The sequence below is a fragment of the Callithrix jacchus genome, chromosome 4 (genome assembly GCF_049354715.1).
Source record: "Callithrix jacchus isolate 240 chromosome 4, calJac240_pri, whole genome shotgun sequence".
Classification (NCBI taxonomy): domain Eukaryota; kingdom Metazoa; phylum Chordata; class Mammalia; order Primates; family Cebidae; genus Callithrix; species Callithrix jacchus.
The window spans coordinates 91,645,992-91,670,597 of NC_133505.1; the positions used below are offsets into that span (position 1 = coordinate 91,645,992).

At 44.1% G+C, this 24,606-nt stretch overlaps 1 protein-coding gene across 13 annotated transcripts in view; it reads right to left on the minus strand.

Annotated features, from left to right (window-relative positions):
• LOC144576428 (uncharacterized) overlaps positions 1-24,606 on the minus strand; it is a 110,818-nt gene that overhangs the window by 51,439 nt on the left and 34,773 nt on the right. For all 13 annotated transcript variants that reach the window (XR_013534375.1, XR_004741931.3, XR_013534374.1 and 10 more), the window contains exons 2-4: positions 16,165-16,226; positions 12,413-12,544; positions 1,474-1,564 (exon numbers count right to left, since the gene is read on the minus strand). Coding sequence is in view for 4 of the 13 variants with exons in the window: in XM_035296290.3 (XP_035152181.1) it covers positions 1,474-1,564; positions 12,413-12,544; positions 16,165-16,226 (285 nt within the window). In the remaining 9 variants the exon portion in view is untranslated. The remainder of the gene's footprint in view (positions 1-1,473; positions 1,565-12,412; positions 12,545-16,164; positions 16,227-24,606) is intronic.

Here is a 24,606-nt window from a genome sequence, read left to right on the forward strand (position 1 = left end):
TTGTGTTCAGTGGCTCAGTTGGTGCCACTGCATACTGAACTCCAGCCTGTGCAAAAGGGAGACTCCATCTCAAAAAAAAGAAGAAAAGAAAAAAGAAATTGTGGAGGCCATGCGAAACACAGATGTGGCTCTTTGCCATGGAACTTTCTGTGCCTTCCTTTACCTACTTATCTCCTGAACAAGATTACAAGCTACCTGAGGTCAAGAGCCCCATGTATTCATCACTGCACCCACAAAACTGTGTCCCCTGAAAATACTTCCTGAAGGCCAAATAAACCTCTAGCACCTCCCCTCTTTGATCTAGGGCTTGGGGTGGGTAACATTTCCTTGCCCATGAGATCTGTGCAAAGGTCTTTGGTTAAGGCCAAGTGAGGTGGAAGTGGCCCTCAAATCCAAAAGCGAGTGTGGGTTTTCAGGGAGCAGCAGAGGGAAGAATCAGAACCAACTCTGGATGAAATCTACAATTCAGGTGGGAAGCTGGGCCTTCCTGCTTCATGACCTAGGGCTTCACAAATCCAAGCTAGCATCTTGGATGAAAATCTTATATCCTTCTGTGCTCATGCACTGCCTGGAATCTCCCACTAGAATGCAGGCTGTGTAAGATGATAACAATGGCAAAAGCGACATGTACCAAGGCACAGTGATAGGCCACATCATCTTTGCCCTCTTCTGACCCCTATAGCAACTGCAGGTCCACCATCCTTTCTCAAATCCACAAGGTCCAGTATGCTTAGGTTCTGACTTTGTCAATGTTTGTTGTTCTTTTGCTGTTTCTTTGTTTTTGCTTTTTTGAGACAGAGTCTCACTCTGTTGTCCAGGCTGGAGTGCCATGGTGCAATCTCAGCTCTTTGCAACCTCTGCCTCCTAAGTTCAAATGATTCTTGTGCCTCAGCCTTCTGAGTAGCTAGAATTTACAGGTGCCTGCCACCATGCCTGGCTAATTTTTCTATCTTTAGTAGAGACAGGGTTTCACCATGTTGGCCAGACTGGTTTTGAATTCCTGTCCTCAGGTGATCCACCCACCTCAGCCTCCGAAAGTGCTGGGATTACAGGTGTGAGCCACCATGCCCAGCCGACTTAGCCTATTTTTAAAAGCTAGCATGGTTAACATACTGCATATGCTATAAATCCCCAGGAATCTAAAAACGTCCTCTATAATCAAACATGAGGATACTTCCTTTTTTGTAGAGATGGGGTCTTGCTATATTGCCCATGGTGGTCTCAAACTCCTGGCCTCAAGGATCCTCCTGCCATGACCTCCCAAAGTGCTGAGATTACAAGCATGAGCCTCCATTCCTATCCTTGAGATAGTTTTATATTGAATGCTGCTTCACAAAGACTGAACCTTCCAGCGCACCCCCCCGAGTGATGTGAGCAAAGACCCACACCATGTAGGGAACTCGAGTTTCAGAAGTATGGGCAGATGGTGAAATCATGAGGCCTGTATGAGTCACACCACCTCCCGCCACTTACCTCTGTAGTTGTTTCCCCATACTGTCTGTCACCAGCATGCCATTCTCCATTTGCTTTGCTTCCTTTCCTGGACTGCTGATGCCCATGACCCCTGGCAAAAAAGAGACAAAGGAGGGGAGGGGAGTTATATGAGCCAGATGCTTAAAGCAAGGGCAAGAAAAACTGTCCACTTCAGGGAGGAGACGGTAGAGCAATGGACAGCCAGGGTGCTCAGAAAGTAGAGCTACTCTGCAGAGGCCATAAACAGGCTGACTGGTTGAGGGCCAGGTGGTATCAGAGTTCAGTCCCTTGGGGCAGGAAAGGTGCTTTGCAGCTATGCAGAGAGCTCCATTCACTGAGGGCCCTGGGCCCAAGCATCCTGTACCAGCAGCGATGGGTAAAACCCAGCCCAGATAATAGTATCTCTGCTGTGTTAAGCTCACTTTCCCAGGATCAGGATGCAAGGAGCTGCAGGCATAGCCCCCTGGTTCCCAAGTACTGCTCGAAGAGGTGATAGTCAAAATAGATAACCAGTTGGACAAGGGCATTGTCCAACAGGCAGAGGCCCAGGGACCCCTGTAGTGCCAGAAATTAACCCTTTAGTGTCCATATCACAGAGAGCTCCCAAGAGTTCATTGTAAAAGGTATGTGGGGCACAGGCTATTTCCACAGTAATAAGAAAGTATATTTCAACATTTGAACAACTGGGGAACCTAGTTCTGCCAACAAGGTGGGCTTTGAAGTGAGCCCTTCCCCAGTTGAGTCTTCAGATGAGACCCCAGCCCTGGCAGATGCCTTAGCTGCAAACTTAGGGAAGGACCCTGATAAGGACACTGAGGGACTGGGCAGCTGGGTATCTGCCCCAGAAGAATCCACCCAGCATCAACAATCATCAGAACATCAACAATGACAATGACAGCCAACATTTATCAAGGGTGCTTGGACACTGTGCTGTGTTGAAACAGATCATATCTCTTTCCTGGTTTACAATACCTCAATCATGATGATGACTGCAGCCCCCACTCTGCACTGGCTGCCTCATTCTTTGGTGTCAGGAGAGAAAGCAGCACAATGTAAGGCAAGAAAGGACTGACTCCAGAAGAGATGGGAGAGGACCCAGGATGGAAGATACAAAAGGGATAAATATGCAGCCAGCAGCATGATCAGGGTGACTGTGGAAACAGGCTCAGGTGACTCAAATAAAAGCAGAACTCCAAAATGCAGGTTCTCACAGAAACAGCCACAGGGAGGCATAGACACACCTGGAAGGGAAGCAGGGGATGCAGATCATTCCTGGACTCGCAGAGGCACTCTGCACCAGGGATTCTCAATCTTAGCTGCAAATGAATCATAGAAGGCTTTATAAATGAGCAGGTGGCAGTCAGGCACAGTGGCTCACACCTGTAATCCCAGCACTTTTGAGGCCAAAGTGGGCAGATCACTTGAGGCCAAGGGTTCAAGACCAGCCTGGCCAACATAGCAGGCTAAGGCATTTGTGCCAGGATGAAAAAAAGTACCTTCTTCTTCCTGCATTAAAAAAGCCTTGTAAGAAAAAAAAATGTAGCTGAGCTGAATGGCACACTTGGTGCCATAGTTGACCTACATTACGGTGCTGCCTCCTCATGTTATCACCAACTGGTCACAAAGTGTGGACTGTAAGTGTCCTGTGGACCACATATCAAAGTGTGGTTAGACCACAAATATGGCATGGTCTAAACACACTCTAAAATTTACTTATTTTGTGCTGGGTCTGGTGGCTCACACTGGTAATCCCAGCACTTTGGAAGTCCGAGGTAGGTGGATCACTTGAGGCCAGGGGCTCCAGACCAGTCTGGCCAACCTGGCAAAACCCTGACTTGTTTAAAAAAAAAAAAATTAGCTGGGCATGGTGATGCATGCCTATAATCCTAGCTACTTAGGAGGCTGAGACATGAGAATCCTTTGAACCTGGGAGACAGAGATTACAGTTAGCCAAAACTGAGCCACTACACTCTGGCCTGGGTGACAGAGTGAGACCCTGTCAAAAAAAAAAAAAAAAAATTAGAAGAATTTTTTAAAGTACACTTATTTTGTTTTCTTTCCCCACTAGAATGTCAGTTCCAGGTGGGCTGCTGTATCCTTAGTACATAAAACAATGCACAGCAGGTGCTGAACAAATACTTGTCATGTACTGTAGGGGAAAAAAAAAATCAAATCATAAAGATATAAAATAAAAAGTATATTGTCTTCTCTTCCATCAGTTCCTCTCCTCCAAAGTGATTTTTGTGCATGCTTTTAGAAGAAAATGCATAAGCATATAGGTTTTTAATACATATTTTGACAGAATTAAATGGGATCATAATTCTCTTTGTGTAGTTAATAGTATATCATCTGGGTTCATTCTCATCCTTTTTTTTTCAGTTTTGGTTTTCAAATGGGGTCACGCTCTATCCCCTAGGCTGAAGTACAGTAGTGTGATCATAGCTCACTACAGCCTCAAACTCCTGGGCTCAAGCAATCCTCCTGCTTTAGCTTCCCAAGTAGCTAAGACTGCAGGTACACCACTGCCATGCCTGGCTTGCTTCATTTGTGTTCATGATACATGCTTGTCTGGCATGTGGATCTGCCCTCCTGGCATTATCTTTTCTCCCATTCATTGCAAAAACAGGTTGTTACCTGTTTTTTACTATCATGATCCATGCTACACTGAGTGTTCTGGTGCCCTGTCCTGGCATATGATAACAGATCTATCCCTGCCTAGCTGACTTTGAAAAGTTTAAAGACAACAGTGCAGGCTGGGCACAGTGGCTCACACCTGTAATCTCAGCACTTTGGGAGGCAGAGGCGGGGGTGGATCACCTGAGGTCAGGAGTTCGAGATAAGCCTGACCAAAATGATGAAACTTTGTATCTTCTCAAAACACAAAATTAGCCAGGTGTGGTAGCTCATGTCTGTAATCACAGCTAGTCAGGAGGCTGAGGCAGGAGAATCACTAGAACCCAGAAGGCGGAGGTTGCAGTGAGCTGAGATCATGGCATTGCACTCCAGCCTGGGCAACAAGAGCAAAACTCCATCTCAAAAAAATAAAAAAGTGCAACTTACCATTTTGCAAAGCTGTCCACATATCAGCAGACCATATATATATAAATTACGGAAATTCCCTTTTAAACACAGTTAAAAAGAGTTAATGGTGAAGGATGACTTTAGATGATGCCCCATGTATTTTCTGTCTTTTTATTATTAACTGTGTCATTCTTTTTGCAATGTTGTGCTCATTACAACTATTCCTTCTTGGTCAGGTTGACAAATTTTTCTGTCAACCAGCATTAAACATTTTTATAAATATGAAACTTATCTATTAAACTACCACCTCCTTCATGTTAGCTGAGTTGCAGGTGGAATATTTAAGGAAGTTCTAGCCTTTTTAGCATTTGTGAAAGCGTGCTCATGCTGACACTGAATTTTCTTAGGCTTACCTTAAATCTCTGAGTCTGGACCTGCAGGAGGTGGTGTTCAAATTCAAGCCTGCATCAGAATCACCTGGATAGCTTAATATATTTGGTTGGTTGATTGATTGACTGAGATGGATATCACTCTGTTTCCCAGGCTGGAGTGCTGTGACATGATCTTGGCTCACTGCATCCTCCACTACCTGGGTTCAAGCGATTCTTTCACCTTAGCCTTTGAGTAGCTGGGATTACTGGCATGCAACACCACACCCAGCTAATTTAAAAAATATTTTGATACAGATGGTTTCACCATATTGGCCAGGCTGGTCTCAAACTCCTGACCTCAGGTGATCCACTTGCCTTGGCATCCCAAAGTGCTGGGATTACAGGCATGAGCCACTGTGTTGGCTGACAGTTTGTTACTATTAAACACAGCTTTCTGGGCCCCACTCAGATTTTCAGTTTAGCAGGTCTAGGTACGTGTGAGTATCTTCATTCCTAACACATCCTCAGGTACTGCTGCTGCTGGTTCAGGTCGACATGTAGACACACACTAGAGTTGATCCTCACTATTCAAAGTGTGGTCCATGGACCAGCAGCCATGGCATCACCTCGTGCTTATTAACAGTGCAGAATTTTAGGCCTCAGCCCAGATCCACTGAAACAGAATTTGAATTGTAACGAGATCTCTAGGTGGTGTGTATGGACACTGAAGTTTAAAAGACACTGGAAGAAAGCAGGAGTAAGAAACATTTTCTGGAGTAAGAAACTTTCAGCATTCTGGGACATCTGGTCTTTGTCACAAATACCTGTCTCTTCCCATGTAGTGGAAAAGCAGCCTTAGATAATACAGAAATTGATGGGTGGTGACTATGTTCCTGTAAAAATGTATTTAGAAAGAATAAAATTTAAATTTTACAGAATTAGCACCTGTCATGTAATATTATTTTGACTTTTCACCATTAAAGATATAAAATCTGGCTGGGCGCTGTGGCTCATGCCTGTAATCTCAGCACCTTGAGAGGCTGAGGCAGGTGAAATGCTTCGGGCTAGGAGTTTGAGACCAGCCTGGCCAACATGGTGAAACCTGGTCTGTACTTAAAAAAAAAAAAATTAGCTGGGTGTAGGGTGCATACCTGTGGTCACAGCTACTCAGGAGGCTGAGGCCGGAGGATCACTTGAACCCAAAAGGCAGAAGTTGCAGTGAGCCAGGATCATGCCACTGCACTCCCGACTGGGCAAAAGAGTGAGACTCTGTGCCCCACAAAAAAATTAGATGGGTGCGGTGGAGCATGACAGTCATCCCAGCTCCTTAGGAGGCTAAGGCATGGGAATCGTTTTAACCTGGGAGGTGGAGGTCGTGTTGAGCCAAGGTCATACCACTGCACTCCATCCTGGGCAAAAGAGCAAGACTCTCTCCAAAAAATTAAAAAATGAAATCCATGCTAGGCTCATGAACCATATGTGGACCTCAGTCCATTTTTGGCCAGCCCCTAGCTTAGAGGAATGTTCTTCTGAGAGTCAGGTCACCTGCTACATTCTCCTGCCAGCTCACAGTGTGACCCCGAAGCTGGTTAGCTCACCTCCCTGGCTCTAGATTTTGTCATATGGAAAATGATAAGGTTAGATCTCAAGCATGTCAAATACTGGGCCCTTCCCTTCCTTTTCATGAACACAGCAGACACCCAGTCACTCATGGCGTTCTTTCCCACTGAGTTATGTCCAAGCAGCCCTCCAGCTGACTGCTGCCAGTGAACTGGAGTTGAGGAAGAAATGGCATCTCATTGCTCTTCTGTGACTCCATGTTCCCTAAGATCATTTCTAGCTCCAGTGCCCCTGCATTCTGCCTGTAAATCACATTCTTCTTATACCCTAGTCCCTTAACTTCACCAGGGTGCACTGATGAACTCTGTGTCTTCTCTTCAAAATTTTTTGTATTTTTAGTAGAGATTGAGTTTCTCCATGTCGGTCAGGATGGTCTTGAACTCTTTGCCTCCCAGGCTCAACTGATTCTCCTGCCTCAGTCTCCCAAGTAGCTGAGATTACAGGTGCAAGTAGCCTTGCCCAGCTAATTTTTGTATTTTTAGTAAAGACGGAATTTCACTGTGTTGCCCAGGCTGGTCTTGATCTCCACTTGCCTCAGCCTCCCAAAGTGCAAGGATTACAGGCATGAGCCAACATGACCATCCTTTTTTTTAAAAAATTAAAAAAAAAAAATTTTTTTTTTCAGATGGAGTCTCTGTCACACAGGCTGGAATGCAGTGGTGCCATCTTGGCTCACTGCAACCTTGGCCTCCTGGGTTCAAGCAATTCTCATGCCTCAGCCTCCCGAGTAGCTGGAATTAAGTACACACCACCATACCTGGCTAATTTTTGTATTTTTAGTAGAGATGGGATTTCACCATGTTAGCCAGGCTAGTCTTAATCTGACTTCAGGTGATCCACTCACCTCAGCCTCCCAAAGTGCTGAGATTACAGGAATGAGCCACTGTGAACAGCCAATAGTGTGTTCTTGTACATAACTTAGTATTCAGTTGTGCAGATGCACATAATGGGTAAATCTGTCTGTTCACTTGCTAATAGATGTCTGGCTTACCTCCAGTTTGGGTTATCACAAACAAAGTAGATAAGAACATTCCTGCACCAGTCTTTTATAAAGATATGCTTCTGGCCAGGCGCAGTGGCTTACGCTGTAATCCCAGCACTTTGGGAGGCCGAGGCGGGTGGATCACAAGGTCAAGAGATCAGGACCATCCTGGTCAACATGGTGAAACCCCATCTCTACTAAAAATACAAAAAATTAGCTGGGCATGGTGGCGCGTGCCTGTAATCCCAGCTACTCAGGAGGCTGAGACAGGAGAATTGCCTGAACCCAGGAGGCAGAGGTCGTGGTGAGCCAAGATCGCGCCACTGCACTCCAGCCTGGGTAACAAGAGCGAAACTCCGTCTCAAAAACAAAAAAAAGATATGCTTTCAGCTCTCTTGGGTGGATGTCTGGGAAGGGAGTGGCTGACTGTATGGTAACTATGTCTAACTTAAAAAAAAAAACTAAAACTGCCAAACTCTTCCAGAGTCACAAAGCATTTTATAGTCACTCCAGCAGAAACCACAATTCAAAATAGCCCTAGGCTCTAAGAGGCCATACACAAAAAAGAAAACATAAAACTATTACACACAAACCAATGAAGCATTGGGTTTTCAAACCCAAAGGTAGAAGCAGGGAGATTGCTCCCACCTGTTTTTTTGTTTTTTGAGATGGAGTCTCACTCTGTCCCCCAGGCTGGAGTGCAGTGGTGCCATCACGGCTTCAAGCAATTCAAGCAATTCTCATGCCTCAGCCTCCCAGATAGCTGGGATTACAGGCAAGTACCACCATACCCAGCTAATTTTTGTATTTTTAGTAGAGATGGCGTTTCACCATGTTGGCCAGGCTGGTCTCGAACTCATGACCTCAGGTGATTTTCCCACCTCCACCTTCCAAAGTGCTTTGATTACAGGCGTGAGCCACCGTGCCCTGGTACACCTGACTTTTGAGAGCAAGTCACTCGGGGTGAACAAAGGTCGTAAAGGGGTCCAAGAAGCCATGCAGACCCCAAGCCCAGGCCTCCCTCACTTGGTCTCTGAGCCTAGGAAACCCAGCAACCCAGAGCTACACAGGCTGCATTTTCTTCTCTGGTTAACTAAAGGGATCTGGGTGTCAAGAGCCACACCAGGAAATTCCAGCATAAGACAAGGTTGTTCTTGTCATTATCTCCAGTTCTACAGGGGTTACAGGTGCCAGATCTGGCTTATGCCTCTGGGAATAAAGCAAGCGATCCATCTATCAAGGACTCTAGCAAATGACACCCTGGTCCCAAGCTGAGCATCCCTAAACACTAAGGTACTCACAAAGCCAGCCCTTTCAGGTGGCCTGCTTTCAAGTCCAATGAGCCAGTTCTCACCACACCCTCCCTGGCAAGATAGAAATGTAGCAATGAATAAATACAACTTGTACAACTAAAACCTGCCCAGCACTTACTCAGGACTAGGGCACAGCTTATTATGACATTTATCTCACTGAATTTTCAGAAAATGCTCTGGGTAATAAATGGAGACTTATGCCTGTAATCTCAGCACTTTGGGAGGCCAAGGTAGGTGGACTGCCTGAGCTCAGGAGCTCAAGAGCAACCTGGGCAACATGGCAAGATACCATCTCTACAAAAAAAAATTAGCCAGGTGTGGTGGCATGTGCCCATAGAGACAGCTACTCGTGAGTCTGAAGTGGGAGGATCACTCCAGCCTAGCCAATGGAGGCTGCACTGAGCTGAGATGGTTCCACTGCACTACAGCCTGGACAAAAGAGTCAGACCTTGTGTCAAAATAAAGAAAATGGAGGCTCCCAGTGAGGCATGGAGGAACTTCATGGACAGGCCTTGAGATCCCCACTCAGGTCTCCCTGCCTTCACTCTCATCCCTAATATCCACCTTCCCCAGGGCAGCCTGGGTTGTTATAAACCAGAACTCAGCCGTGTTTGGTGGATCACAACTGTAATCCCAGCTACTAGGAAGGCTGAGGCTGGAGGATCTCTGGAAGTCAAGAGTTAGAGACCAGTCTGGGCAACATAGTGAGACCTGTCTCTATAGAGAAAAAAAAAAAAAAAAATTAAAAAGGCCAGGCACAGTGGCTCACACCTATAATACCAGTACTTTGGGAAGCCAAGGCAGGCAGATCAGCTGACATTGGGAGTTTGAGACCAGCCTGACCAACAGGGAGAAACCCTGTTTCTACTCAAAATACAAAAACAGCCAGGTGTGGTGGTACATGCCTACAATCCCAGCTACTCAGGAGGCTGAGGCAAAAGAATCACTTGAACTCAGGAGGCAGAGATTGTAGTGAGCCAAGATTGCACCACTGTACTCGAGCCTGGGTGACAAGAGTCAAACTGTCTCAAAAAAAAAAAAAAACATATATAAAATAATAAATAAATAAGTCAGGCATGATGGTGCACGCCTGTAATCCCAGCTACTTGGGAGGCTGAGGCATGAGAATTGCTTGAACCCAGGCAGTGGAGGTTGCAGTGAGCTGAGATGATGCCACTGTACTCCAACCTGGTGACAGAGCAACACTTTGTTTAAAAAGAAAAAGAAAAAGAGTGTATGTGTTTTTTTCCACTTCCTGAACCCCCAGTAACTAAACCTCACTAAGCATAAAAACAGCAGTCGATTTTACCTGCTCAGTGAGTTAAAAGCCACATCAGTGGAGGAGCTTCTTGATTCAAAGTCCATTTTCCTCCCAAGGCTCTGCCTCTCCCATGGTGTTTCCAACAACCTGCTTGCCAGGGAAGCACCAGGGGACACAACCGTGGGCATCCTTCTTCCATGAAAGGAAGCCAAGCCAGGTGATCAGCAGAGGCACTGGTGATGATGAATGCTGAAGTCCATGCTACAAATGTGGCCTTAATAGCAGGGAGAACACTGCAGGTAAGGCTGAAGGAATCCAGGTGATAGGTGATGTTAGGGGTCCACTTGAGGGGGATAAGGAATACCCAGATGGCTGGTAAAGTGTTATTTCTGCGTGTGTGCCTGTGAGGGTGTTTCCAGATGAGACTGACATTTGAATTAGTGGACTCAATAAGGAAGATCCATCCTTACCCTATGTGACTGGGCACCACTCAATCAGCAGAGGGTCCAGACACAAGAAAAAGTCAGAGAAATGGTAAATTCATGTGATCTCTCTTCTGCAGTCAGGATGTCATTATCTCCTGCCCCTGGAAATCAGAACTCCAGGCTGTCTAGCCTCTGGACTCTGGGATTTACCCCAGTCACTCCAGGTTCTCAGGCCTTTGGTTGTGGACTGAGAATTCCACCATCAGCTTCCCTGGGTCTGAGATCTTTGGTCTTGGCCTGAGCCATGCTACCAGTTTCTCAGGTTCTCTAGCTTGCAGATGGCCTAGCATAGGACTTCTCTATAATCACATGATCCAGTTTCCCTAGTAGATCCCCTCTCACCCTCAGTCCATCCACTCATCCATCATCAATCATCCATCTATCTGTCATCTATCTATCCACCTATCATGTATCCATCCACTATCCACCTAGTATCTACCTATCTACCAATCTATCATTTATCTATCCATCCATCCATCCATCAATCCGTCCATCCTTCCATCCTACTAGTTCTGTATCCATGTAATAAACAGGGACCCAATCTCTGCCTGTCAATGACCTTCAACTGGGTCATGGACATGGGCCATTTCTGTACAATGCTCAGCCATGGAGGCCCAAGCTCTATCTATCTCCCACAAGACAATTTCTCCCAAACAGCCTCCCACCAGGGTCCTCTGCTGATGTCCTAGTGGCTGGCACCATGGATGTCCCAGATTTCCACCTACCATTTGGGTATGACTGAAGGCCTGTATCCTGGGCATCCCTGGAATAGAATGAGGAACTGAGCTTGGGTCTGGGGATTTCTCTGTAAGGCCAGCAGGTCTGTGGAGAATCCAGTGCACTAGGCTGGCTCTGTCACAGCTTACCATAGTAAGCTTACCCCAGAACAGGCAACAGAAACAAAAACAGCCACCCTACTGCCCCCCTGGTCACAATCCACTGCCCACATGTCACTTGCAATTTCACGTTCCAGCTTGTCCAGGCTCGGGATGCATCTTATGTCCTTGTTAAATTGGCAGTTACTTTGCTTTCTTACTGTTACACACAATAATAATGTATTGTGCAACTGATGGTATCTGATTTGAAGAGTTAAGGTGGAGGCCCTGACTGGATTCCCAAAAGAATGACAGAGGTGGTACAGTGGGGCACACCTTACATAGGGGGTTGAATCTAAAATCCAGTACAGGCAAAATCACCAGCAAATGGGGCTTCTTTGGCTAAACAAACATACATGGTCAGCGGAATGTGTTGGAAAGAAACACTTCAAACAGCAGGAACATGCGGGATGCCAGATGCTCAGAATTGACAAAAAAAGTCAGACTAACTCTAGGAGGGACAGTCACATGCCATGGCAAATAGCATCAACTGCCTGCTTGGGCAGCATTTTTCTCTCTTCTTTTTTTTCTTGCGATGGAGTCTCACTCTGTCTCCCAGGCTGAAGTGCAGTGTTGTGATCTTGGCTCACTGCAACTTCTGCCTCCTGGGATCAAGTGATTTTTCTGCTTCAGCCTCCTAAGTAGCTAGAATTTCAGGTACTCACTACCACACCCAGCTAATTTTTGCATTTTAGTAGAGATGGGATTTCACTATGTTGGCCAGGCTGGACTCAAACTCCTGACCTTGTGATCCACCTGCCTTGGCCTCCGAAAGTGCTGGAATTACTGGTGTGAGGCACCATGCCCAGCTTCTGTCTTCTTTTCTACTCAGTTGCCTTAATGACTTGTGAGATTTTACCCCATTTGACAGAAAAACAAACAGGCCTGGAGGAGAAGCGAGAACCACAAAGCTAGTAACAAGCAGCAATGCCAGGGCTGCAGCCTGGATTCAGGCCACAGGGACGGAAAGGAGGGAACCAGAGCATTCTAAGGACAAGGAAACACACTAACTTCCTAGACTTGGTGCATTTCTTCTTCCAGTTCTTTACCAAAACAGGCATGACTTGTTCTGACATGTCCTCCTTGTTTAAGGACCAGAGGCCACTGCTCTCCAGGGGCTGGTGGTAGCCTCGGATGATCAACCTGAGGCCAAGACACAAGGGAGTTAGGCAATGAGAGTCAATGAGGAGGAGGAGGATGGGGCTCACTCATTCCACAAGCATGCCGATGCTGCACCCCTCTCCAGCACAACTGCCCACTGTGAACAAAGGCAGCCACACAGCTGGGGATGTCTGAATGTGGATAGACGTTTGAACATATTGTAAGGTTATTACAGTCCATTCTGCTGGGTTGTAAAGGAAAAATGGCTTTCTTTTGGGGGGGTGCATAGAATAAATATAGGGAAAAAAGATTTAGGAGGAAAATAATCAAGATGGCTCTAATTCATTTTTTCATCATTCAATCATGTACTTTTTATTTTTTTGTTTTTGGAGATAGAGTCTCGCTATGTCACCCAGGTTGAAGTGCAGTAGCATGTTCTTGGCTCACTGCAACCTCTGCCTCCTAGGTTTGAGCAATTCTCCTGCCTCAGCCTCGCAAGTCTGGGACTACAGGCACATGTCACCACACCTAGCTAATTTTTTGTATTTTAGTAAAGACAGGATTTCACCGTGTTGCCCAGGCTGGTCTCAAACTTCTGAGCTCAGTGAATCTGGCCCCCTCAGCTTCCCAAAATGCTGAGATTACAGGCCTCATTCATTCATTCATTCATTCATTCGGTGACAGGGTCTCGCTGTGTCACCCAGGATGGAGTGCAGTGGCATGATCACAGCTCCCTGCAGCCTCCAGCTCTTGGCCTAGAGTGATCCTCCCACCTCAGCCTCCTGAGTAGCTGGGACTACTCAGGTGTGAGCCATTTTGACTGGCTAATTATTTTTTATTTTTTGTAGAAACAGAGTCTCTCTATGTTGCCCAAGCTGATCTTGAGCTCCTGGGCTCAAGTAATCCTCCCATCTTGGCCTCACAAAGTGTTGAGATTATAGGCATGAGCCATCATGCCCTGCCAAATTTTTAAAACTTTACATTAAAAAAGGCTAATATGGGCCAGGACCAGGAGCTCATGCCTCTAATCCTAGCACTTCAATAGTCCAAGATAGAAAAACTTAATGATCTCGGGAGTTCAAGACCAGTGTGGGAAACACTGGGTGACTGTCTCTACAAAAAGTAAAAATAAAAAAATTACCCAGTCATAATGGCTCACACCTGTAGTCCCAGCTACTCAGGAGGCTAATGTAGGAGGACTTGCTCGAGGCCAAGAGGTGGAGGCTGCAGGGAGCCATGATTGTGTCATTGCACTATGGCCTGGGCAAGAGAGCCAGAACCCCCCAAAAAAATAGGTTGAAGGAGGGGGAAAAAGCTGACATGACAAAGAATTAGCAATCGTGAAATCTAGGTGATAAGCTTATTGAGTTTTGTTATATTAGTCTTTCTATGTGACTCTACCCAGGCTGGAGTACAGTGGTGAAATCTTGGCTCACTGTAACAGCAGCCTCCTGGGTTCAATGGATTCTTCTGCCTCAACCTCCGAAGTAGCTGGGATTACAGGCACCTACCAACATGCCTGGTTAATTTTTGTATTTTTAGTGGAGACAGGGTTTCACCACATGGGCCAGGCTGGTCTCAAATTCCTGACCTCAGGTAATCCATCCACCTCAGCCTCCCAAAGTGCTAACATTACAGGTGTGAGCCACTGCACTTGGCCAACTGAACACTTTTATAATAAAAAGTTAAACACTTTCATTTTTTGTTTTAAAGTAATTTCAAAGTTATAGAAAAAATAACTCAAATCATACTAAGAATTCACTCAACTCACCACTACTAACATGTTGCCAAGTTTACAGTAACATTCGATCTCTATCCATTCACACACACACACACACACACACACACACACACACACCATCTTTTTCTAAACCATTCAGACAGTTAAAGGCCTAGCACAGTGGCTCACACATGCAATCCCAGCACCTTGGAAGGTTGAGGTGGGTGGATAACCTGAGGTCAGGAGTTTGAGACCAGCCTTGTGAAACCATGCGTTTTCAACATGGTGAAAACTGATCTCTAATAAAATTACAAAAATTAGCCAGGCATCGTGGTGCATGCCTATAATCCCAGCTACTCAGGAGGGTGAGACAGGAGAATCACCTAAAGCCAGGAGGCAGAGGCTGCAGATCATGCCACTGCACTCCAGCCTGGATAACAGAGCAAGACTCTATCTCACCCCCCCCCAAAAAAAAGGTAAGATGTAGGCTCTACATATCTTTACCCCCCTAAAAAACAGGTTATCCCCTTACGATCCAGGCCATACTCTTATGTAACTGGAGCACAATTTTCCAAAACAAGAATGAATGTTATTAGCACGTATCTGGTGTCCTGCATTCATATACAAATTACATCAACGGTTCCAGTGACACTCTTTAATAGTAATTTGAAGAAATTATTTAAAACATCTAATCTTTTAAAAAGATATTTGTAAAAAGTTCATAAAGAGAAGAATGAGACCAGGCATGGTGGCTCATTCCTATAATACCAGGACTCTTGGAGGCTGAGGCAGAAGAATCACTTGAGCTGAGGAGTTGGAGACCAGTCTGAGCAACATGGTAAAATCCCATCTCAGCAAAAAAGAGAAAAATCTGTTGGGCATGGTGGAGCATGCCTATAATCCCAGGTACTGAGGAGGCTGAGGCAGGAGCATTACCTGAACCCAGTAGATCAAGACTGCAGTGAGCTACAATTGTGCCACTGCACTCCAGCCTCAGTGACAGAGCAAATGCCTGTCTCCAAAAAAACCAAAAAGATGATGCACATTAGGGTGAAAGAAAGATTCTTCAAATAATCCCCAATAAGATGTTGACAATGGGCAGAAAAGATGCACACAGACAAAAAAAAAAAACCACAAGGTGGCTGGGCATGGTGGCTCACACCTGTAATCCCAGCACTTTGGGAGGCTGATGTGGGTGAGGTCAGGAGTTCAAGACCAGCCTGACCAATATGGCAAAACCCTGTCTCTACTAAAAATACAAAAATTAGCCATGCACGATAGCACATGCCTGTAATCCTAGGTATCTGGGAGACTGAAACAGGAGAATCACTTGAACCCAGGTGGCAGAGGTTGTAGTGAGCTGGTATCACACCACTGCACTCCTGTCTGGTAGACAGAGTAAGACTTGATCTCAAAATGAAAAGAAGACCAGAAGGAGGCATACTAAAATGGTGACAGCTGTTGCCTCTGGGTGTTTCCTTACTACTGATCTGCACATGTGTTCTTAAAATCCACGCTTCCTATGGTGAGTCAGTGTTATATTTCTAAGGAGTGAAGGATGGGAGGGAAACAATGTCAATAGTAACTATACCTAATATTTTAAAAACCCAAATCTGTCAGGTTGAATATGATGTTTAGGCAACAAATAAATAAAAACCCAAATCTGAAGCTAAAGCAAGAGCAGTCCAGTGTACGGCTGTCCCAGGCCAAGCCTTCTGCAGATATTTAAGTTGCTCATGGCTCATGGGTTTATCAGATTCAAGGTGATGGACTTGGGAGGACAATATTGGTGTCTCCAAGACCACATGGTCAGCACAGGCAGATTTAAGACAACTCTGCAGAAGAACGAAGGAGAGAGAAGTCAAGCGGGGAGTCAGCATGTTTGTTCATTCATTCATTCATTCCCCACCACCTTCTTGAGGTCTCAGGGGCCCAGCCTTACCCTGTGATCCACCAGAAGGTGATCCTGAACAGGAAGGAGGTGCTGGACTCTGGGCAAAGATTCTAGTGGAAAGAAAGAACAGGTTAGGGAGGAAGAGGGAAAGGAATGATTCAACTTTTCATCCAGGTCAGAGCTTGGCAAGGAGTAGTCAGCTGCCCGTTCTTCCTTCAAGAGGACCAGTGACGGCTCCATACTATTCTGTACCCCAAAAGGATTCTCTCCTAAGCCCCAGGAGAAAGGAACTCATAGCAGCTCCTCTCTTTTCATTCAACAGAGTGTCTACCAGGCGCAACCACAATACAACAAGCTATCGACCTGCCTTATCTATCCCCACAGCAACCCTAGGAGCTGGTGTTACCTTCATCCCCACTTAATTCATTTACTCAACAAACATTTTCTGAGCACCTACTATGTGCTAGGCACTGTACATTGTACTACAGGTTTACCTTAGATCCCCACGACAACCTCCTAAGCTGGTATTACTATTGTCCCCATTTTCCTCATTCAGGCATTGAATATTTATTGACCACCTAGTATGAGCTAGACATGCTACCAAGAACTTATATACTTGCATTATTTTATATCCTAATGGAATTTTATAAACATGGTATTACTATTATCTCCAGTTCATTCATTCATCCAACAAATATTTCCTGAGCACCATCCATATGCCAAGCACCCTGCATACAAATCTAAACAAACAGAATGACCCCTGACTGTATAGAGCTTGTGGTCCCCTGCAGTAATCATCAGTAATACCTGCCAAGATTCTCTACTGTTAGTAGCTAGCTCTGTTCTAAGTGCTTTACACAAATTACCCTATTTAATCTTCGTCCCCACCTCCCAAGGTAGGTGAAAGTATTATATCATCCCTGTTTTGCAGTTAAAAGAAACTGGGGACCAAAGATGAATGTTCAAGGTCCCACAGCTAACACTGGTGGAGACAGGATGTGAACCCCAAAGAGTCAGGCTCAAGAGAGACATGCATCAAATGATCACACAACAAATGCAAAACTGCAACTTCTGGGTCTTGATATGTGTCCTGAAGGTAGAGAAATATTACCAATGAGACAAAGTCAGCACATGGGGGCTGATCTGGTATATCAAGGTCAGAGAAGTTACCCGAGAAAGACAGTCAAGCTGGCACCTGAAAGATGAGTAGAGGAGAACTATGTAATGAGGAAAGGCAAGGCATTCCCAGCAGACAGCAGCATGTGCAAAGGCCTGGTGGTAGAAGGAAGCATGGCAGACTCCAGGAACCAAGAGGGGGCCTGAGCAGTCTATACTGAAGGCTGTGCATAGTCTACTCTGCAGGCCACATGTTTTGGTATTCATTATAAGGGCAAGGGAAAGTACTAAGACTCTAAGCAAGCTATCAATTAACTTATTTCCCAGAGGCATGCAATGAGCCCTAACTCAACAAACAGCCAAGGAAAGGGACTGACACAGACCTGGGATGACAGACCAAGCAAGGCTTTCAACACAGATGCATTCAGGTCAAAATTCTGAAACACAAGCTTTAAACAGGAGAGAAAGAAATGCCACCATGTAGCAATGAGAGCTTCAGCCAAGTACTTCACTCAAAGTCCCAGCCTTGTGCAGAGATAAGGTGTTTACAGAGCCTGATAAGGCAGCATACTCTCCTAAAGTGGTTTTCCATCCAAGGCTGGGCATGCTTTTTAAAAAATACTGTATCCTGGCAGAGTGTGGTGGTTCATGCTTGTAATTCCAGCATTTTGGGAGGCCAAGGTGGGCAGATCACTTGAGGTCAGGGGTTGGACACCAGCCTGGCCAAACATGGCAAAACCCTGTTTCTACTAAAAACACAAAAATTAGCTGAGTGGTGGCTCACAACTGTAGTCCCAGCTATTCAGGAGGCTGAGGCAGGAGAATTACTTAAACTCAGGAGGCAGAGGTTCCAGTGAGCTGAGATCCCACCTCTGCACTCCACTCTGGGGACCCTGTCTGTATCCGGGCCCTATCCTCACCAGGGATTCTGATTAAGCTGGTTTAGGTGTGACTGGGGTCCTGAAATTTTGTTTTTGTTTTAAATGTTCACATTCTTCTTGGAAAAGTGGCTGGGCAGGAAGTATGCAAGATAAGCAAAGAACACTGTGTCACATTGGACAACAAGGAAACTAAGCATAAACAGGATTGTTACATGGCCCAAGAGCCAAGCAGAAGTGGCACTACAGGCTAAAAAAGGGACAATTTGAGCTTGGACAGAGAGTAAGTGCAACGAGCTGAAACGTACCATGTATGTTTCGTTTGTTTTTTTGTTTTTTGAGATGAAGTCTTGCTGTCTCCCAGGCTGGAGTGCAGTGATGTAATATTGGCTCACTGAAACCTCCGTCTCCTAGGTTCAAGTGATCCTCCCACCTCACCCTCCCAAGTAGCTGAGATTACACACATGAGCCAAGACACTGGGCTAATTTTTGTATTTTTAGTAGAGATGGGGTTTCACCCTCTTGGTAACCAGGCTGATCTTGAACTCCTGACCTCAAGTGATCCACCCACCTCAGCTTCCCAAAGTGCTTATGAGCCACTGCACCTAGCCAAAAACTTCCATTTTTACTTAAGGTTTTAATGATTAATTTCACATTATAATGTAAAAAGTAATGAGTCTCTAGCAGTCTTATCCTGAAAACTGGGGCTGATTATAAAGCACTACTTTGCTCAGTCCCATTTTCCTTCACCTATTTTGAGTAAATACACTCGTTTCATTTTCCACCCCTGTATAGGGGCGGTAAATACTACTAGGAAAAAACCCATAATTAGCACCAGTACAAATTCAAGGTTTCCAACCCGAGCGTAAGCATTGCTTTGTAATTTCTTTTTACCCATCCCGGGTAACAGTCTCCTATTACCCCAAAATGACATCTCAAATGTCATCCATTCTGCATAAAACCCATGTTGGCCCCTCAGTGGAAAACACAACCATGAATTATGGGTCTCTTCACTTTACCTTCACACCACCAATTTGTTGCACTGACTGCTTATTACCATGTATGTCTAGCATTAGACTAAACTCCTAGGGAAGAACTCACATTCATTTCTTGGTCCTGAGGGTGAAACTCCAAAGTGTAATTAAGGAAAGAAATAAATCAAAATCTTTCAAGTTCTGAATTTGTTGTCCTCTCAAAAATGGCAGTGTGTATGAAAGCTCTGCTTATTTTCCTGATCCAGTTCTCCACCTTTGGGGGATCTTACAAAATAGGCCTCAAAGGCAAAAATGTCTAGACATTACTTCCACATGGTAATCTTTGCAAATAAAACTCTTAGACCTAACTTCATACTAATAAAAATTTCATAATTTTTTTTTTTTTTTTTAGACAGGGTCTTGCTCTGTCACCCAGGCTGGAGTACAATTACAGCTCACTGCAACCTCATCCTCCTGAGCTCAAACAATCCTCCCACCTCAGCCTCCCAAGTGTTGGGGCCACAGGCACAAGCCACCATGTGTGGCTAATTTTTTGTAGAAATGGAGTTTCACAATGTTGCCCAGGCTGGTCTCAAACTTCTGGGATACCAGGATCTGCCTGTCTGAGCCTCCCAAAGTGCTGGGATGAGAGGTGTGAGCCACTGTGTCAAGCACCAATGCCACATTTTAATTATGTGTTGAGGTGGCTGGATTGAAGGAAGAAATAGATACTTCATTTTCTTTTATTTCCCAGTCCTAAGGGGTTTTAAACACACTAATATTAAAGTTTAAATGCCCTAGAGCTGAAAAAGAGATTTAAAAACTTGACAGTCTCATAGTATGTGGTATAAGTTGAAGAAAAATATGAAATGCAAGATGCTTAATATTTTAAAAGAATTTGAGTAAATTTTGCATCTGTAAAAATGAAATCAGAATAATTTGAGGAAAGATTTCAGAGATAAAAAGATTGTCAGAGATGAAAATCATGATTTGCCAAATTTAAAACAGCTATAGAAGCAATAAATAGCAGATGCAATATAACCAAACAAAAATTAGTAACACAATAAAATCAGTAAATGAATTATCCTACAACTCAAATCAAAAAGACAAAATAGATTAACAAGATGAAAGAAAAAAATGTTAGAAATATGCAGATCAACCTTACCAATACTGTGTATAGAAAGAAAACAGTATTTTTTTTTTTGACAAATTTATTGAGCATCGAGCATCTAGTATACTTCAGCCATGATTCAGTAGAGAATGAGAGACATGGAATGCGTCTTCAAAATGTCCACATTCTAGAACTGAAGCTGAAGTATTAACCAAAGAAATTACTGAAAAAACCTGCTTACGAAGAAAGGGTAGGAAGAGTAGGAAAGAAAATAAATAAATGTATACTTTTTATGTTTTAGCCAAATTTAAGGTAAAGAGATTCTGATAGAATTTCAGAGATCTCAGAGATAAAGTATCTCTCAAGCACGGTGAGGACTGGGAGTCTACGGTAATCAAAATTTTAAAAACATCTGGGTGGCAATGTTTTTAAACAAATACCACACATGGAAAAGTATACAGTTAAATTGGCACTCCCATACATTTGAAGTGGGACCATAGATTGTTTTAATTTTCAAGATGTAAATTTGATGACTCCACTTCATATACAGCTTAAGAACCTTACTAGGTTTTTGCCAGGCATGGTAGCTCATGCCTGCAATCCCAGCACTTTGGGAGGCTGAGGAAGGCAGATCACCTAAAATCAGGTTGATCACCTGAGGTCAGGAGTTCAAGACCAGCCTGGCTAACATGGTGAAACTTCACCTCCACTAAAAATACAAAAATTAGCTGGGTGTTGTGGTGCATACCTGAAATCCTAGCTACTTGGGAGGCTGAGGCAGAATTGTTGAACCCAGGAGGCAGAGGTTGCAGTGAGCAGGGATTGTGCCACCACACTTCAGTCTGGGCAACAAAGCGATACTCTGTCAAAAAAATAAATAAATAAAGCCAGCCTTAGTAATGTTCCTTATATCCTTCCCATCCCCTTTCATTCTTTGTGCTATTGTCATACCTTTCACTTCCATGTTATAAAACTTATAATGCATTATTATTTTTGCTTTAAACAACTATCTTTTTAAAGCTATTATTTCTTTAATTCACAATGGTGCACAACCATCACCACTAATTGCTGAACATTTCCATCACACAAAAAGCGAAATTCTGTACCTGTTAGCAATCACCTTCAATACAACAATCTTTTAAAGAGATTAAAAAAGAAAAAAAAAGTCTTATTTTTACTTCCATAGTCACCATTTCTAGCACTTCTCAATCCTTTGTCATTTGCCTTCTGCCTGAACAACTTCAACGTTTCTTGTGGAGGTCTATCCGCAATAAGTTCCAGCAGGCCTCTGTATTTTTTGAGACAGGGTCTCACTCTGTCTCCCAGGCTGAAGGGCAATGGGCTCAATTATAGCTCACTGCAGCCTCTGCTTCCCAGGCTAAAGCAATCCTCTCACCTCAGTCTCCCAAGGAGCTGGGGCCACAGGCAAGCCACCATGCCTGGCTGATTTTTTGTATTCTTTGTAGAGATGGGGTTTTGCTATGTCACCCAGGCTGGTGTCGAACTCCTGGACTGAAGCGATTCTTCTGCTTCAGCCTCCCAAACTGCTGAGATTGCAGGTGTTGGCCACTGCACCCAGCCCTAGTAGGCTTTTAAAAAAAGTACTTTAAAGATGTCTCTCCAGGCAAGGCGCAGTGGTCCACACCTGTAATCCCAGCACTTTGGGAGACCCAGGCAGGCAGATCACGAGGTCAGGAGTTTGAGACCAGCCTGGCCAACATAGTGAAAACCCATCTCTACTAAAAATACAAAAATTTTTGCCAGGTGTGATGGCATGCACCTGTAATCTCACCTACTCAGGAGGCTGAGGCAGGAGAATCGCTTGAACCTAGGAGGCAGAGGTTGCAGTGAGCCAAGAACACACCACTGCTCTCCAGACTGGGCAACAATGATTCTGTCTCCAACAAAAAATAAAAAATAAAGAGATCTCTCTATTGTATTTTGATTTGCTAAGTTTCTGATGAGAATTCTGCTGTCATTCTTATCTCTGTTACTCTGTACATGATGTGTATTTTTTCTCTGCCTGCTTTCAAGATTTTCTCTTTATTATTGGTTACCAACAATGTGATGATGATGTGCCTCGGTGTGGTTACATTTATAGTTATTCTCCTTGGGATATTTAAATATGTGGGCTTATAGTTTTCATCAAATTTGGAAATTTTCTGGTCATTATTTTTTTACAATCTTTTTCTGTTCTCCCCTTTCTCTCTTTTCTGGGGCTCCAATTTCATATATGTCAGACTGTTTCTATGTCTAACAATTAGTCTTGTTATAGTCATTGATGCTATATCAATTTTTCCATTTTGCTTTCTGTTCTCATTTTGGACAGTTTATATTGCTGTCTTGAAGTTCACCAATATGCAGTGCCTCAACTACTGTTAATGCCATCATTGTACTTTAAAATTTATTTCCAACTCTAGGTGTTCTGTTTGGGTTTTTAAACAATATACCTTCTAGTTCTCTTCCCATTAATTTAACCATTTCCTCTACTTTTTTGAACCAAAAACATATTCGTAATTGTTGTTTTCATGTCTTTGTTAATTCCATCATCTCTGTCATTTCTGGATCTAGTTGATTTTTCTCCTGATTATGCCATATTGTCCTGTTTGTTTGCATGCCTGGTCATTTTATTGAATGCCTAACATTGTAAGTTTGTGTTTTAGATTTTGTGTATTTCCTTAAATAGCACTGGACTTTGTTCTCACACACAGGTAAGATTGTTTAAATCGGTTGGATCTTCCAAGACTTGCTTTTTCTTTTTTTTTTTTAATTTTTATTGCATTTTAGGTTTTGGGGTACATGTGCAGAACATGCAAGAAAGTTGCATAGGTACACACATGGCAGTGTGTTTTGCTTCCTTTTTCCCCTTCACCCACATTTGGCATTTCTCCCCAGGCTATCCCTCCTCAGCTCCCCTTCCCGCTGGCCCTCCCCCTTTCCCCCCAGTAGACCCCAGTGTTTAGTACTCTTTCATTGAGAGTAGGTCCAGAGTACCCTTTAACTTAGGGGTTATTTAGCCTCATTACAAAAGGCCATGCCCTTTTGATGCCCTTTTATAGACTGGCTAATGGCAACACTAACTATTCCCAGCTCTGTGTGAGTTCCAGGAATCATTTAGCCTGCTCCTTTCCAGTGGGGTTCTTTCTCTGGCATCAGGTGCTCTCCTTTCATGCATGTGTAGGTCAGGACTCAACCTGACTTCAGGAGAATCCTCCATCTGCCTCTGGAGTTCTGTGTACAACTCCCACATCTCTGGTACTCTGCCCCCAAAATTATGACACTTTTCACTCCCTGCCAATCCCCATCTTGTCTTTTCAATTCAGTAAGACACCAGGCTTTAATTTGGGTTCCCCATCCCTGCTCTGTACCCTGAAAACTACCTCCAGATAATAAATTGGAGCAACCACAGAACTCAGCAGGTTTGTTTCCCACTTTTCAGTGACCAGTCTTGTGCTGCCTCTTACCCAGTGCATTACACATTGCTATTTCATATATTGTCCAGTTTTCTAGTTGCTTAAAATAGCAAGGTAAATCCATTCCTTGTTATTCCATCACTGCTGGACAGAATATATATTCAAATATATATTCAAGTAGCAGTTTCTCAATTTCTTATGTTGTTGTTGCTGTTTTGAGACAAGGTCTCACTCTAACCCAAGCTGGAGTGCAGTGGCTCATAACTCACTGCAACCTCAAACTCCTGGGCTCCAAGCATCCTTCCACCTAGGCCTCCCAAAGTGCTGAGATTATAAGCATGTGTGTGCCATTATGCCCTCAATTTAGTATCTCAAGTCTTAATCTTCATTGATCTCTACCTCTTTAAAACACCAAACAATATTTTTCTTCCTTTTTTCTTGCAATTTGCTCTGCTCTTCTTAGTTTGACACTGAACTCTTAATTCTCCTACCTCTTTGATTATGATTTCTGATTCTTGAATCCCAAAAGTTTTAGGAAAGTTTAGGCAAATTTCTAAATCCCATTCTTGCCACATTTCTTTCTACAACTGTGTAAAACATCACACTGTGACATTTCAACAAGTCCCACAAATTCATTCATGACCTCTTTTGGGGCTCTTAACAGAAGTAACTGTGACTGGCCTTGGACTTCTTTATTCACAGAGGGGAAGAAAGGTGAATACAAAATATAATTTCTACATTTAAAATGTGTGTGTGTATAATTTTATTTTATTTTATTTTGAGCACAGTCTTGCTCTGTCTCCCAGGCAGTTCAGTGGTGCAATCTTGGCTCACTGCAACTTCTGCCTCCAGGGTTCAAGCAATTCTCATACCTCAGCCTCCTGAGTAGCCGGGACTACAGGCACGTGCCAACATGCCCGGCTCTAATTTTTGTATTTTTAGTAGAGATGGGGTTTCACCTTTGGCCAGGCTGGTCTCGAACTCCTGGCCTTAAGTGA